The 13,029-nt window shown below is 41.6% G+C and overlaps 1 protein-coding gene across 4 annotated transcripts in view; it reads right to left on the bottom strand.

The window, feature by feature from the left end:
• Window positions 1-524: 524 nt before the first annotated feature.
• myt1lb (myelin transcription factor 1-like, b) overlaps window positions 525-13,029 on the bottom strand; it is a 91,981-nt gene continuing 79,476 nt past the window's right edge. For 3 of the 4 annotated variants that reach the window (XM_058615418.1, XM_058615417.1, XM_058615419.1), the window contains exons 13-22: window positions 11,565-11,686; window positions 10,458-10,526; window positions 10,053-10,115; window positions 9,657-9,740; window positions 6,800-7,021; window positions 6,174-6,268; window positions 5,304-5,407; window positions 5,059-5,202; window positions 4,410-4,469; window positions 525-3,238 (exon numbers count right to left, since the gene is read on the bottom strand). In XM_058615418.1, the coding sequence (XP_058471401.1) occupies window positions 3,098-3,238; window positions 4,410-4,469; window positions 5,059-5,202; window positions 5,304-5,407; window positions 6,174-6,268; window positions 6,800-7,021; window positions 9,657-9,740; window positions 10,053-10,115; window positions 10,458-10,526; window positions 11,565-11,686 (1,104 nt within the window). In that variant the 3' untranslated portion in view covers window positions 525-3,097. The remainder of the gene's footprint in view (window positions 3,239-4,409; window positions 4,470-5,058; window positions 5,203-5,303; window positions 5,408-6,173; window positions 6,269-6,799; window positions 7,022-9,656; window positions 9,741-10,052; window positions 10,116-10,457; window positions 10,527-11,564; window positions 11,687-13,029) is intronic. The other variant, XM_058615420.1, reaches the window with a different exon arrangement.

The raw sequence follows: 13,029 nt of genomic DNA on the forward strand, positions 1-13,029 counted from the left end.
CAAAGGATACCGACTGGCACTTATATTTCTTTTAATACTTTATTAATCCTTTAGAGGAAATTCTTTCTCTGTATCTAACCCATCCTCTACTAGGAACCTTCCTAGAACAAGGCAATCAGAGATGGCAGACCTCGCCCCACTCACACATCAAGCCTCTGGCGGCCTCTGTTGGTCATATTGGCAAGTGCAAGTGTGGAAGCACAAATAAAAAGACAGGGTATCGAATCGAACCTGCAACCTTCTGGTTACAAAAAACCCAAAAATTCCAAATTCCCTTTCCACTTGGCCATGGGCTGCCCCAAGGTCAGGCAGACATATCCAATGTGTGACCTGGGATTCTTCATCACCGATAAGAAACAATGGTTCAAGGGCATCTTATTGTTCCCTGCATCATCTCATCACCTTTCTCCACCAGAAACACACTCCTATAGAAACAATCCATTGTTTAAATGTAGACCACACATGAATCAGGAGGAGGAGACATTGTGTAATGAACACACAAGTTTGTTTTTTTTACAATCCTCTGGCAACACCATTTTTTTTCTTTATTCAGAGTAAGATGTGTCAACATCCAGCATGACAAAAATTGTACAAAGTTCACAATTTATAAATTAAATATCACAGCAACTTGTGATCTCACACATTTATAGCAAAATTAAAATGTCAACAAATCCATGCTGTGTAGTACAAAAATAAATCAAACTTCAGTTCCACAGAGAGCACAATAGTTTATACAAAATCCTGTCTTTGTTGATGGACACTCAAATCAACCTCCAAATGAATCGGCTCAAATAAAATAATAAACTCTGATGAAATTCACAATAATTGATATGAAAAGTCGGCATTCTAAATACTTGACAACCGTTTTGTGTTCCCTATAGATAGTCACAGATAACTCTTTTCAGATTTGTTGTTTATGTACCAACATCAGATGAGCAGCCAGTTTGTGCTTTAAAAACCCCTTTTTCCATTTTTCCGCTGATAATGAGAATTAATTCAAAAACTGGTACTAGCTATTACTCTACTGAAGCATTACTATAATTGGCAAAAAGCTGCAGACACGATGCTGTGGAAAAAGGCGTATGCAGTCATGGGTGATGGGTAGTAGAGTCCTGAAAGAGGACAGTAAAGTACAATAGATGGGATTGGGTTAGGTGGACGACAAGCACCTTTTGCATCAGCTCTCAAAAAGGCAAATTTTGAACATGATCGCTAACAACTAGAACAACAGATTGGATGGGTGTATACAGCCAGGCATACAGGCGTTATGCTGGATTGCAAAGCCCCACGAGGGTCTCGTTTCACTAGACCTTTGTTTTCTTTCACTTAAAAAAACAAAAGAAAAGAAAAAAACTTCAATTGATTGACTATTTATCCTTTGTACAGTGATTAGATATAAAGTGCTGCTGGGGGATAACTTCATCTTCCTAAAACATAGCAAAAATGAAATAACTTTGTTAATGTTTTTTTTTTTACATAATAGCCTACAGTATAACTGCTATGGTTATAATCATCCTTTTTTCTCTGATTTCAAGTCCCTGTTCTTCCTTCTTCAGTGGTACTAAATCCACACATACAGTGGCTCCAAGCAGTTGGTTGCTCCAATCGTGTGCCAAAGAGGTCACCTGGAAAATTGCACGCCGCCGTACACAAGGATAATATCTTCAAGGACAAGTGCAAATAGTCTACTGGCACATAAGTGGGGACAGTGACCCTGTAAGTCCCGCTGTCATACTCTATAAATACTCTTTAAAAAACGCTCTGAAACCCTCCTTTTAGGTGCTCGGGTACTGCTTTTAGTTCCTGTAAGAACATCAAAACATGGAAACGAAGGTGTCCCTGTGCAAAATCGTACAGAAAAAAAGTGGAACTCATATACTTTCCCCCTTCTAAATCTCAATGTTCAGGTTCCCTCCTCTTTTTTAAAAAGACTTTTTGTATTAAAAGATTTGTATAAAAATCAATATTTTACATAGGCTATATTAAAAAGACTCATGTTACCCCTCTATGCTTATAAACAAGAAATTGCATATACCCAACCGTTTTTTTTTCCTTCGCAGATTGCATCCTGTACCTTATATAAACAAATGATTTCATAATTCTATTGCTGAGACGTTTCTTGATCCTAGCAACACAGGTCTTGAGATTGAGCAGATTTGATACTAGAAAGGCTAAAACGTGGTCTAGGTCATTGTCTTTACACGTCATTTCTATTTGAGATTAATCAAGGATGAGCATGTGAACATGCATGCGCCGCACAGATGTGTTCCTCTAGGAAGGAATTGGCTCTCCTAGATCTTGGGAATTCCACCATCGGGTTTCCGTGTAGTGATGTTTACAATATGCAGACTGTTCATACATACATTCATACAAACATCTGGTCAGTTTCCTCTTCAGATTCATTTACAGCACCGATTAAAAATGCCCCCACCTACAGCTACACTTCCTTTTTTTTCCATAAAAAAAAAGAAAGGAAAGGAAAAACAAACACAAACATTTCTCAAGCATTGTCAGAAAATAAAGCAATTTGCAAACCAGTTCTTGTTCTTGAATAATCTACACACAAGAAGAAGAAAAGAAGAAGAAGAGGAAGAAGGAGAAGAAACAAGTCCAAAATCACCCGCTGAGAGAAAACCAAACCGCTTTCTTCTTACACACGGTGGTTTTTTTCACTTTTATTTCACTGTCCTTGTTTTTTTTTTTCCAAACGATAAAGGGAACGAATGTTCCCTTATCATTAGCTTACTGTTCAGGAATATACACTAAAAATGTGCATACATGAGCAGCTAGAAACATGACATGACACGATGTCAGCTCATATGAAAACGTACAAAATGTGAATGTCTTCAAAAACGACTTTGCGGTTTACTCGTTTGTGTTCTTCCTCAAAGCAAGAGCCAAAAAAGGAACGAAAGACGGAAAGAAATGATCTCGAGGTCTTTCTAAGCGTGACACCTCTTTTTTTGAGAGAAAAAAAAAGAATTGAGAATATTAACACTATATAAGATACTGCACCATCTCTGCCTGTTTGCCCGTGGGTTTGATTCACCAGCCACGTCTGCTGGGGAAAGAAACAGAGTCTCCTTTGACTGCATGGTTACACTTGAATCCCTTGAACAGCTTGCTTGATGTTTTCCAACAGGGCTTTGTTTTCAGGGTTATGGTACTGGTCTTGGTTTGTGTACATATCCGTTAGAGTGGTCACATAGGCGTCAAAGTTCTGCTCGCTGATTGGCCCCTGCACGACAAGAGAAACAACACAGAGGATTTAACATGAGTCTCTGAATACTAGAGACGAGACTGTATGCACTATGTGTTGTCTTTGATTAAATCATTACAGAATACCTGATTCCTTACTCAGCATTATCTTTCATTTTCAAATTCATGATTCAAATGTGTCTTCTTTGTTTTCATCTATTTTCTTTGATTGCAAAAAACCCCAAAACAAAATAATTTTTGCCATTTTTAATACTCAGATTATTTTGTTGTCTGAAAACTGATCGCTGCTAAATTCTTATAATTTCTGCTAAATTGCCATTTTTTAATATCTGTTTCATGAATATTAGATTAGATTAGATTAGATTAGATTAGATCAGATTAGATCAGATTAGATCAGATTAGATCAGATTGGATCAGATTGGATCGGATCAGATTAGATTAGATTGGATTAGGTTTAGGTGGCTTTATTGTCATTGCACATGTCACAGGTACAGGCAACGAATGAACCTGTTATTTAATAGTTTTTTATTTTAAACATAAAAGGGAACTGCAATGCAAACAAAAACAGGGAGTCGGACATTTTTATTTAATCAAGCAATTTTCTTTATCACTTATAACAAAAATCTGTCAAAAAAATAGGGTAAAAAAAAGATATAAAAGAAGAAATGGCATTATATATATATATATATATATACATACATACATACATATATAATGCTATTTCTTCTTCTATATCTTTAGAGGTAGTACATAGTTATTCCAGCAGAGGGCTCTTGACAGAGAAACTCTGAACTGTCTGAAGTTTAGTTTTTTTTAGACTGAGGTCTACAGAAAAATTACCAAAACTATTGGTAATTAACTAATTATTATTATTATCATCATTTCATTTATTATTATTTCCTTGTTATTTGTTTCATTGTCCACACACACACACACACACACACTATGATCCAATACCCTGGTTCATACAGTAGAACAGTATTTATGATTTTCCTCCAAAGTACCAACAGCGGAAGCCTACGTACCACTGGTGGTACACATACCACAGTTTGAGAACCATGGCAAAACAACAATATAGAGTTTAAAGAGTGGAATTCAAACTAAATAAATACAGTGATGTTTAAATCCATATTCAGTATCAAGATGCTTTTAATCCTTGTATAAAAACGACACGTGACTCATTGACTCACTTGTTGGTGCATCTGTAAGCAGCTGTTCTGTAGCGGAGGCTCTTTGTGCGCCAGTGGTTTCTGTGGAGAGAACATACACACACACACACACACACATTTCCATTTCACTCTGCTGGCCTTGAAACACCAGGTTGTCATAGTCATATGTAAACACTAGGTGGCAGTATTGGATTATAAAGCCATATGCGTCGAAGGCCTCAAATGAAGTGGAGAAGCAGAAGGTGATAAAGACGAGACACTGAGACAAAAGCAGAGCCAGCCCAACTCAAATCTCAACTGGAGGATAAGAAGTGGAATTCATCTCTTTGTCAATGAATAGTAAGTGATCCATTATGTGCAAATCATTTGTGATTAAAATGAAAGTCTGAGTGTTAACTTCAAAAACCTTCTTTTTTTAAAAAAAAAAGCAGCTTTTCATTCTTAAACTTTACAATAAAGCTTTTCATAATCATAAAAACACACAAAATAGAGTGTATGTGTTTTGTTTTTGTCACATTTGAAAGTGTTTGGAATGACAAGCAGATGCTCCACACGTCAGACTCAGCATGCAGTCGACATGTCAATGGTTGAGCTGCTGTAATGCTGCAAAGAGCTGGATGTTCTGCCACTTGCCAGCTCGTGGTTCCTGGTGGTTCCTGGAGGCCCTTACCATATCAGGGAGCTGCACATTAGCTAAAGTGTTAATCAGTGACTGGCTGAGGTCGGCCAGCTCATGCAGGAGAGATTCATTTTGCTGTTCAATCACCTTGTTTTCCTCCTCCATGGACTTCAGGCTGGACTCCATGGTTGTGATCTGAGGAGAGGGAGGGGTCGGACGACAGGGTGTTACAGCAGCACAGGGGGGCAGACGCACGCCGCCGCCGCCGCCACCGCCGCACACAGGAAGTGACTTACCTGCGTTCTCAGCTTAATCATGTCGGACTCCACTTGCGAATTAGATTCACTTAAACCTTTGATTTCGTCGTCCAGCTGTTTGATCTCCTCCTCGTGCTCCAGCCCTACGGATGAGCAGCGACATTAGCAGCGACACTTAACGGCAGAGAGTCCATCTCAGAATGAAATGAATGGCCTTTATATGCTCGCACTGAAGTCATTAACAATGACACAATGGGACTCTGCGCCGAGGAAAGGAGCAAAGGAGCAAAGGAGGAAAGGAGCAAAGGAACTCAGGAACTCTCCTGGACGACATGTGTGACTGTCTCCGGGTCGTTTCAGCTGATTATCACGATACAGACAAATGACTTTATGATCATGTGACCTTCCTCAGCGAGGCCCAGGGCGAGGCGTGAGGAGAACAGATGGAGATCACAACTATCATCCAGCTCCAGTGTTCTGATACTGTGACGTAAGCCCAGCCACGCGTCTCATTATTTACTCCTGAACAGAACTTTTTTTAGAACTTTACCTCTGATGCTGCCTGCCCCACACACACACACACACACATCCAGGACATTACATTGATTTACATTCATTTCCTAACTTACTTGAGCCTTAATCATAACTACTACAGTTCCTAATCCTAATCCTAAACTAAACCTAACCATGTCTTCACCTTAAAATGTAGTCATTGATGTAATGAGGACTATAATGTGACTGTAAATGGATTTAGGTCCCCACAACATGAGTAACACACACACACACACACACACACACAGCCTCCTGATTGGTTTATTATATGAAATGTGAGCTCTGCTCAGTAAATGGTTTCACGTGTGCGTCCCTGATTTGCTGCATTGTGAGTGGGTGAGTGGGAGTTGGAGTTACCGTTGCTGGCGCGTTGCTGCTTTATTGTGAGCATTTCTACTCCAGAGAGCCTGGCTTTCCTCATGGCGGAGGTGGCACGTGGACAACCCGACAGACTGGAGGCAGAAATAAGAAGGAAGGACTGATTTACTACGTTACACACACACACACACACACACACACACACACGCACACACACGCACAATGAGCCAATTTAGTTTTATAGGCTGTTGGGTTTTATACAAAGGGGAGATGAGAGGGAATATTCCATTACTGTCAAAAATAAAAATACAGCACATTGATGAAGAGTCAGTGTTGTAGCACAGTGTGTCCTCATTCATTTGGGTCAAAGTTTTTATAATGCAAACAATATTTTTGTGAGCACTTTAAGGACAGATAAATCCATGCATTTCAAACGTTTAGCTGGTGTCTGGGTTCACTCTGCAGTCGAGCTGAGATCTCAAAGAACTGTGCTCATACGTATATACATCTTTATTTTGTCTTTAGTAGGTTTTACATCCTCTCACACCAGACATCACTGTGTGACATCACTGTGTGTCCCTGCAGTATTTTCACTGCTAAAAGCTCACAGCAGTTTTCTGGGGTTTGTTTCCCCGCCACAGTGGGGCCGTGTTCCCCGGACCCACCTCCGATGTGTGAGGAAGCTGCCGCTGACGTGACCCGAGCCGTCGCAGCCCGGCGTGGGGCAGGACATGCCCTCCGTCTTCCCCGACTTCCATGTGAACTGGATGCCGTTTAGATAGCCGTCCTTTTGCCTCTTGGCTGCTATGGGGCATCCGGACGCACTTCTGTGGGACGCATACTTCCCGGTCACATGTCCCTGACCGTCACAGCCGGGGACCGGACACCTGGTGGGGACGGAGACAAAGGGAAATGTTTGAGTGAACAGCAACAACACATTTCATGTCTTTTCACATTGGCTGCCTCTGCTCTAGTGTAAATGCCATACAGCGTTTCCCTCCTCTCTCTTTCACTTTGATAACAAACAAAAACATTGTGTCCCAGTAGCAGCCTTATCTCACTTCTGGGTTGCTGACAGTGCATCAACACCAGCCCTAATCACATGCAATGAGGCGTTAAATTATTCCAAATGTCACATTGGGCCAAATGCATTTTGGCTAAAACTAGCATTGGTTGTGTCTGTGAAATAGCCGGGTTTAGTTCAGCTCCACGGCTTTTTGAGTGCAAATAAAGATGCTTGTGGTTTGATGTGCGCTATTTGACTTTATTTCGGATCATTTTTTCCTTTCCACAAATGATCAGAGTGATCAGAACGGGTGACACGGCGTCAAACAGCACAAATAAGGTCGTTCTTCTCCAGCATCACAACCTGCGTTAGATTTCTCGCGTCGTACGAACTCGAGTTATTGTGTTCTTCACGTGTCACACAAAATCGTTTAACTCGATCTCGGTGTGACAACAGACACATAGTCCATAATACGTGCGTGTACAACTGTACTTTCTGATTCAGGCGTCCCAACATAAATCATCCGACTCATTTCAAATGAGAAAACACCTAACGTAGGAAATGAAGGGCTGTGATTGGCAGCATCAGCACGACTGAAGCGAGCGGCGCCTCTTCTGCAACATATGGCTCAAGCTTGGTCTCAGCATATATAATCACAGTGGCTTTAAATTTAATAAGACCCTCCTCCCTAAAATCTTAAGCACAGTGTGGGTAACAATTAAATTCCATTTTGCCATAATGCAGCAGATGATGGCATTACCTCAGACTTAATGGAATCACTTATGTAACCTGATCATTTTGAGTATACCACGTCCATACCATGAGAATCACTCAGCACTGCCTCTGTGTCGTCTGCTGTGATATTGAAAAATCTTCTTTTTTTTTTTCTCTCTCTCTCAAGATGATTTGCAAGAACTGGGTGACACTAATATTCAGATTTATTGGAATGCCTGTAACATTTGCCCTGTAGATTTGTGAATTATTGGGAGGAGATGACTCATCATGATGTAGATGTAAAGTCTTATTCCACCATGAGTGCACATTTATTTCAGCTCACAGAAACACATCAGTAACCTTCAGGCCAGACCGGCAAAATCTGGACTCAGACTAATCCAGAGACTGAAGAGGCCGACAACAACCAGGCTGTGCTGGAACAGTCCAGAGTCATCCGGGATTATGTGAGTCTGGTAAGTAAGTGCTATGTTGTGGTTCATGTCACAGTTACAGGGTTAAAAAAACATGGACTGTGTTTAAAAATGTTCTGAGATTCTGGGTCTGAGACGTGAAGCTAATGCAGAAGTGACCTAAACATTTAATGTCTGGAATGAATCAGCTGTTTATCACAGATTATCTGACGTGATTTTATATAGTTATTTTAATTATGTATAAATATGTATACAAATATCCCGGGGTAAATTAGTAATCTACTTTTTTTTGCAAATTTACTCTTTTTTTTTTCATGAAATTATTATTATATAAAATAATATAATTGTTTATTATTTTATGCCATGGAGTTTGAAATTAATGTAAATTATTAAATAAAATAAAATATGAATCAAAATCAGTGAAAATACAATGTTTATATACAATTTTTATGTGAAAAAAATTATAGACATATAGATGTCTATAAATGACCGTGCTATTTACTTCATTAACACTTACAGTTTTACTCAATAGTTTATAGTCTTCATTTCTAGATTCAGGCCTTTTTTAATGCAGCATGATATTCACTAATACTAAACCCAAGGCTTTAAAATGGCAGTTCACAATTGTTGACATTTCTTTACTTTAACTGCGCTTCATTCTCATTAGTGAACAGTGAATCTCCATAATCTAAAGTCCAAAGATCACAGTGACAGGGAAACCTGCAGCAAAGTGTCCTCAGACTCCGACCGCATGACATGATCGAGGACGGACAAAGTGTGTTGCTGCACCACCAGAGAAATCAATGCAGCTGCAGGGCTGAGGCCCAACAAGCCCACTGTGGAGTTTAGGCAGAGTCCAATCAATCTCTCTTTCTCCGTCTCTCGCTGCCTCCGTCTCTCCCTGCCTCCCTGCCTCCGTCTCTCGCTGCCTCCGTCTCTCCCTGCCTCCCTGCCTCCGTCTTGTCGTACCTGTGTGCCTGCAGCAGCAGCAGCAGCAGCAGCAGCTCACCAGAGACCGCGCTCCCCGCTCTCTAAACTGCTACAAACTTGCACTACTGAAGTTTTCCCTGTGCAACCTTTGGATTTGGGTTGAAACTTTACCCTCTTAGCACATTTGTCTTGTCAGAGCTAATGCTGATTTATTCTTGCTTGCATCAGTGCATGTCAAAGATCAGTGCACTGATTTTTTTTTTTCTTTCACATCACAGCCTCAACACTTTTGCTCCCATTCACATATCTTCCTTGCATCATTTTAAAATAAGAAAAGTCATGCAATTCTTTTTTTTCCCTGTCTTTCACATGGGAAATGTGTGGGGTTACAGTATCTGAGTGCAGTGAGCAGAAGACTGATGATCAGTGTCTGTACTGTACTTGATAGGCTCCTGGTCTTCCTTGTTCTCTTTGCTGTGGATGATCTTTATCCCACTTTTCCTGGCCCGTGGACACCCTGAGAGACTGCAGATAAATGACAGCGTTACCGAGCTGAAGCACAAGGTACGTGTTTGTGAATGTGTGTTGTGACAGAGTTAGCGAGGGAGGGAGGGAGCGAGGGAGGGAGGGAGAAAAGCAGACGCAGAATGACAGAAAGGTTCTGTGTGTACTTGCATTTATATCTTTAAACCTTTAACTTAAGTTAAAACCCAGTTTTAAGGGTAAAAATTAGGGTAAGGCATTTAAGGTCAGGGTAAGGGAGCAGGGAATGCGTTATGTTCTATGGTGTGTCCTCACTGAGATATATAAAACAAGTTTGTGTGTGTGTGTATTTACCTTCTGTGTGAGGCGTAGTTGCCAGTGATATGTCCCGAACCATCGCACCCTGGTGTCGGGCACCTGGGGCAGAAAACACAGAAAGGGCTCAGGGTCTACAGCAAAAAGTGCAGCAACATAGGGATTTTACAAAGTTTAAAACTATTTTATATATCTATATCTATATATCTATATATCTATCTATATATAGATATATATATAATGATAATAATGATAATTTACTTTTCAGAGCAGAAACTATACAAATTAACAAGTATTTTCTTAAAAAAACAAATAAAAAGAGCAAGATATTGACAAATATAAAGTTTTATTTATTACAAATTTGACTTCCATTGATAAACATTGACATGTTTGACCTTCACGCACAAACACATACACACATCAGTGAGTCATCTCACGTCTTACTTGAGCTCTTGCGCGTTGTTGGCCAGCATACTTCGAATGCTTTTATCAGCTAAAGGGCAACCTGAGAGACTGAAAAATACACCAGGAGAAGATTAGATTCACCCAAACGACAGATTCACCCCCAACCACTGCCACACTCACGTCCACACTGAACCACACATGTGCACCCAGCGTCAGGAAATGCAGAAACAGACAGAAAAAAAGCAACGATGCAAGTGCAGGGAGTGGATTAGAAAATATTAACCCTCTGAGTATTTGGATTCAAACGTAACGAGGAGGGACCTCGTCACTTTTCACAGTCACAGTGGGGTCCAAACGTCTCAGACTTCTGGACCCCAGTGTGACGCTGAATGGTTAATGCTTAGTGTGCACAGCGCTGTGGGAGGGGCCTGTAGGACTGTCTAACATCAGCTGAGAAGGTTTTACACACAAACCACTAAGAAAAGATTTGATCTTTAAACATTTGTGAGTATCCAATAATGAATAATTAATTTGATGTCATTGTTTCAGGATGTCAACAGTCAAAGGGCTAAATAACGGTGTTTGACAGCATCGTGGAGGTAAGCTGAAAACAATCAAGAGAGATGGACTGAGAATCCACCAGGAGAAAAGCAAGTCACACCTTCGATGTGAGGAGAAATTGCTCGTCAAGTGACCACTTCCATCACACGCCGGTGTGGGACATCTGCCACCGGGAAAATACACAGATTTATAAGAAGAAAATGTGAACATTAGAGGAGATAAAAAAAAAAAGAAGCTCTGATTGGTTTGGTTTTCATTGTTTCCAGTTTAGCTTCACTGTCTGACTTCAGATACATGTACTGTGCTATGATACAGACAACTAGTGTTAGATAAAAGCATCAAAAAAGACGGGCGAGGCATAAGCATCAGTTAGCAGTGACCAGAGTAAAGAGCACTTCAGACACAGCTGTTAAATAAAAGTCATAGCAAGCCACTGCCAGCAACACAGAGGGGAAGAAAGAGAGCTGGAGCTCTGAGGTTAAACCAACCACACAACCACACGGAGGAGACGGATGAAAACAAAAGAGGGAAGTATGATGGAGGGAAGTCGGGTGAGGGGGGGAGAGCACGAGTGGAGGCTCTTACGTTATCAGGTCCTTCTTACTCTCCTTGCACTGGAGGTACTTGGGCTTGGGACTGGGCATGTTGACATCCGTGGTGAAGGAGCGATCCTCCAGCAGGTCGTGGAAGGGATCCAGTTCATCTGGCTGAGGAGAGAAGAGCTGGTCAGAGACTGACCAATGTACTCCACTGCAGTTGAAGAGAATTTCATCAAATTTCCACGCGATAAAAACTCATTTTCCCCTCACCTTTCCTACCTGTGCTTGTTTGTGTTTCCCACACAAACACTCACTTGTCACTTTAAATGCAAATGGTTGAGTCTGTGTGACGATAGAGCCTCACTTGTCAGTCTAACAGAGGTGGAAAATAGAATCCCTGAGAGGAAATAATCACTCAATGCCAACTCAACTCTGTGTGTGTGTGTGTGTGCGCTCACTCATGGGTGTGCACATGTTCACAAAGCATTCTTCTGTGTGTGTGTGTGTGTGTGTGTGCGGGCACACATCATTCAGGGAGTTGGCCGAGTCTTTACGCCTACAGTGCGTCACCCAGTCACTAGATGGCACTGTGGGGCAGCGTCAGGCCGCGTCAGTGTCTGTGCTGTGCTTTGTCTGCAGTGCACACAGCAGTCAGGGCAACGCTGGCTGCTGTTGATGCAAATCCTCTTTCCCTTTCTTCTGTGCTCGCAGTGTATATACAGTAATGCCCGTAGAGAGACAGGCCCAGATACAGCCCAAATTATCCGGCGCTCAAGCTGTCTCGGCGTGTGTGATGCTGGGTCAGCCGGCGAGCTTCTCCAATTAAAGGGAGCGTTAGGCTGAGAGGCTGACAGGAAGGAGAAGGACACGTGCATACGTACACAGACGCACAGCCAACACTGGGCTGTGTGTGTGTGTGTGTGTCTATACATGCACACACTCGTATGAATATTCATATCACACACACACACACACAAAGGCACATGTACTGTACATGCAAGCGCCTCCACACACACACACACACACACACACAGTCGCACCCAGCAGTGCTGCATTGATTTCCAGCAGTTCTTTGATGAGATGAGCCATTCCGATTCCCTCCCAAGGTGCTTCTTTGCATAATTCATTTTGGAGAGGAGCAAAATGTAATGGGGGGGGTGGAGGGGGGGGTATGACACAAACAGTGCAGATACCTCTGCGCACGGCAACGCTGACATCAATTAACATGCAGATTCATTAGGTCTCCACCGCAAAATATGACTTCCTAATGACTGCGAATGCGACAGTGAGTCAGACGGGGAGGCTGGAAACCTAGATGACAATCAGATGGCAAGGCAAATGTTTGACTTGGAGACACTGTGTTGAATCAGTGGTTTTGGAGGGAGATAATTTGGGCTGAGATGCATCGAACAGACAGGATATAAGTGCCGTCTGCCAACTGTACAGTCTATCAGCTCCAAACGGAGGATACAACTGTTTCAGAGTCGCCCTTTGTTTCTATTCTCTCTCCC

The sequence above is a fragment of the Solea solea genome, chromosome 18, assembly GCF_958295425.1.
Source record: "Solea solea chromosome 18, fSolSol10.1, whole genome shotgun sequence".
Lineage (NCBI taxonomy): Eukaryota > Metazoa > Chordata > Actinopteri > Pleuronectiformes > Soleidae > Solea > Solea solea.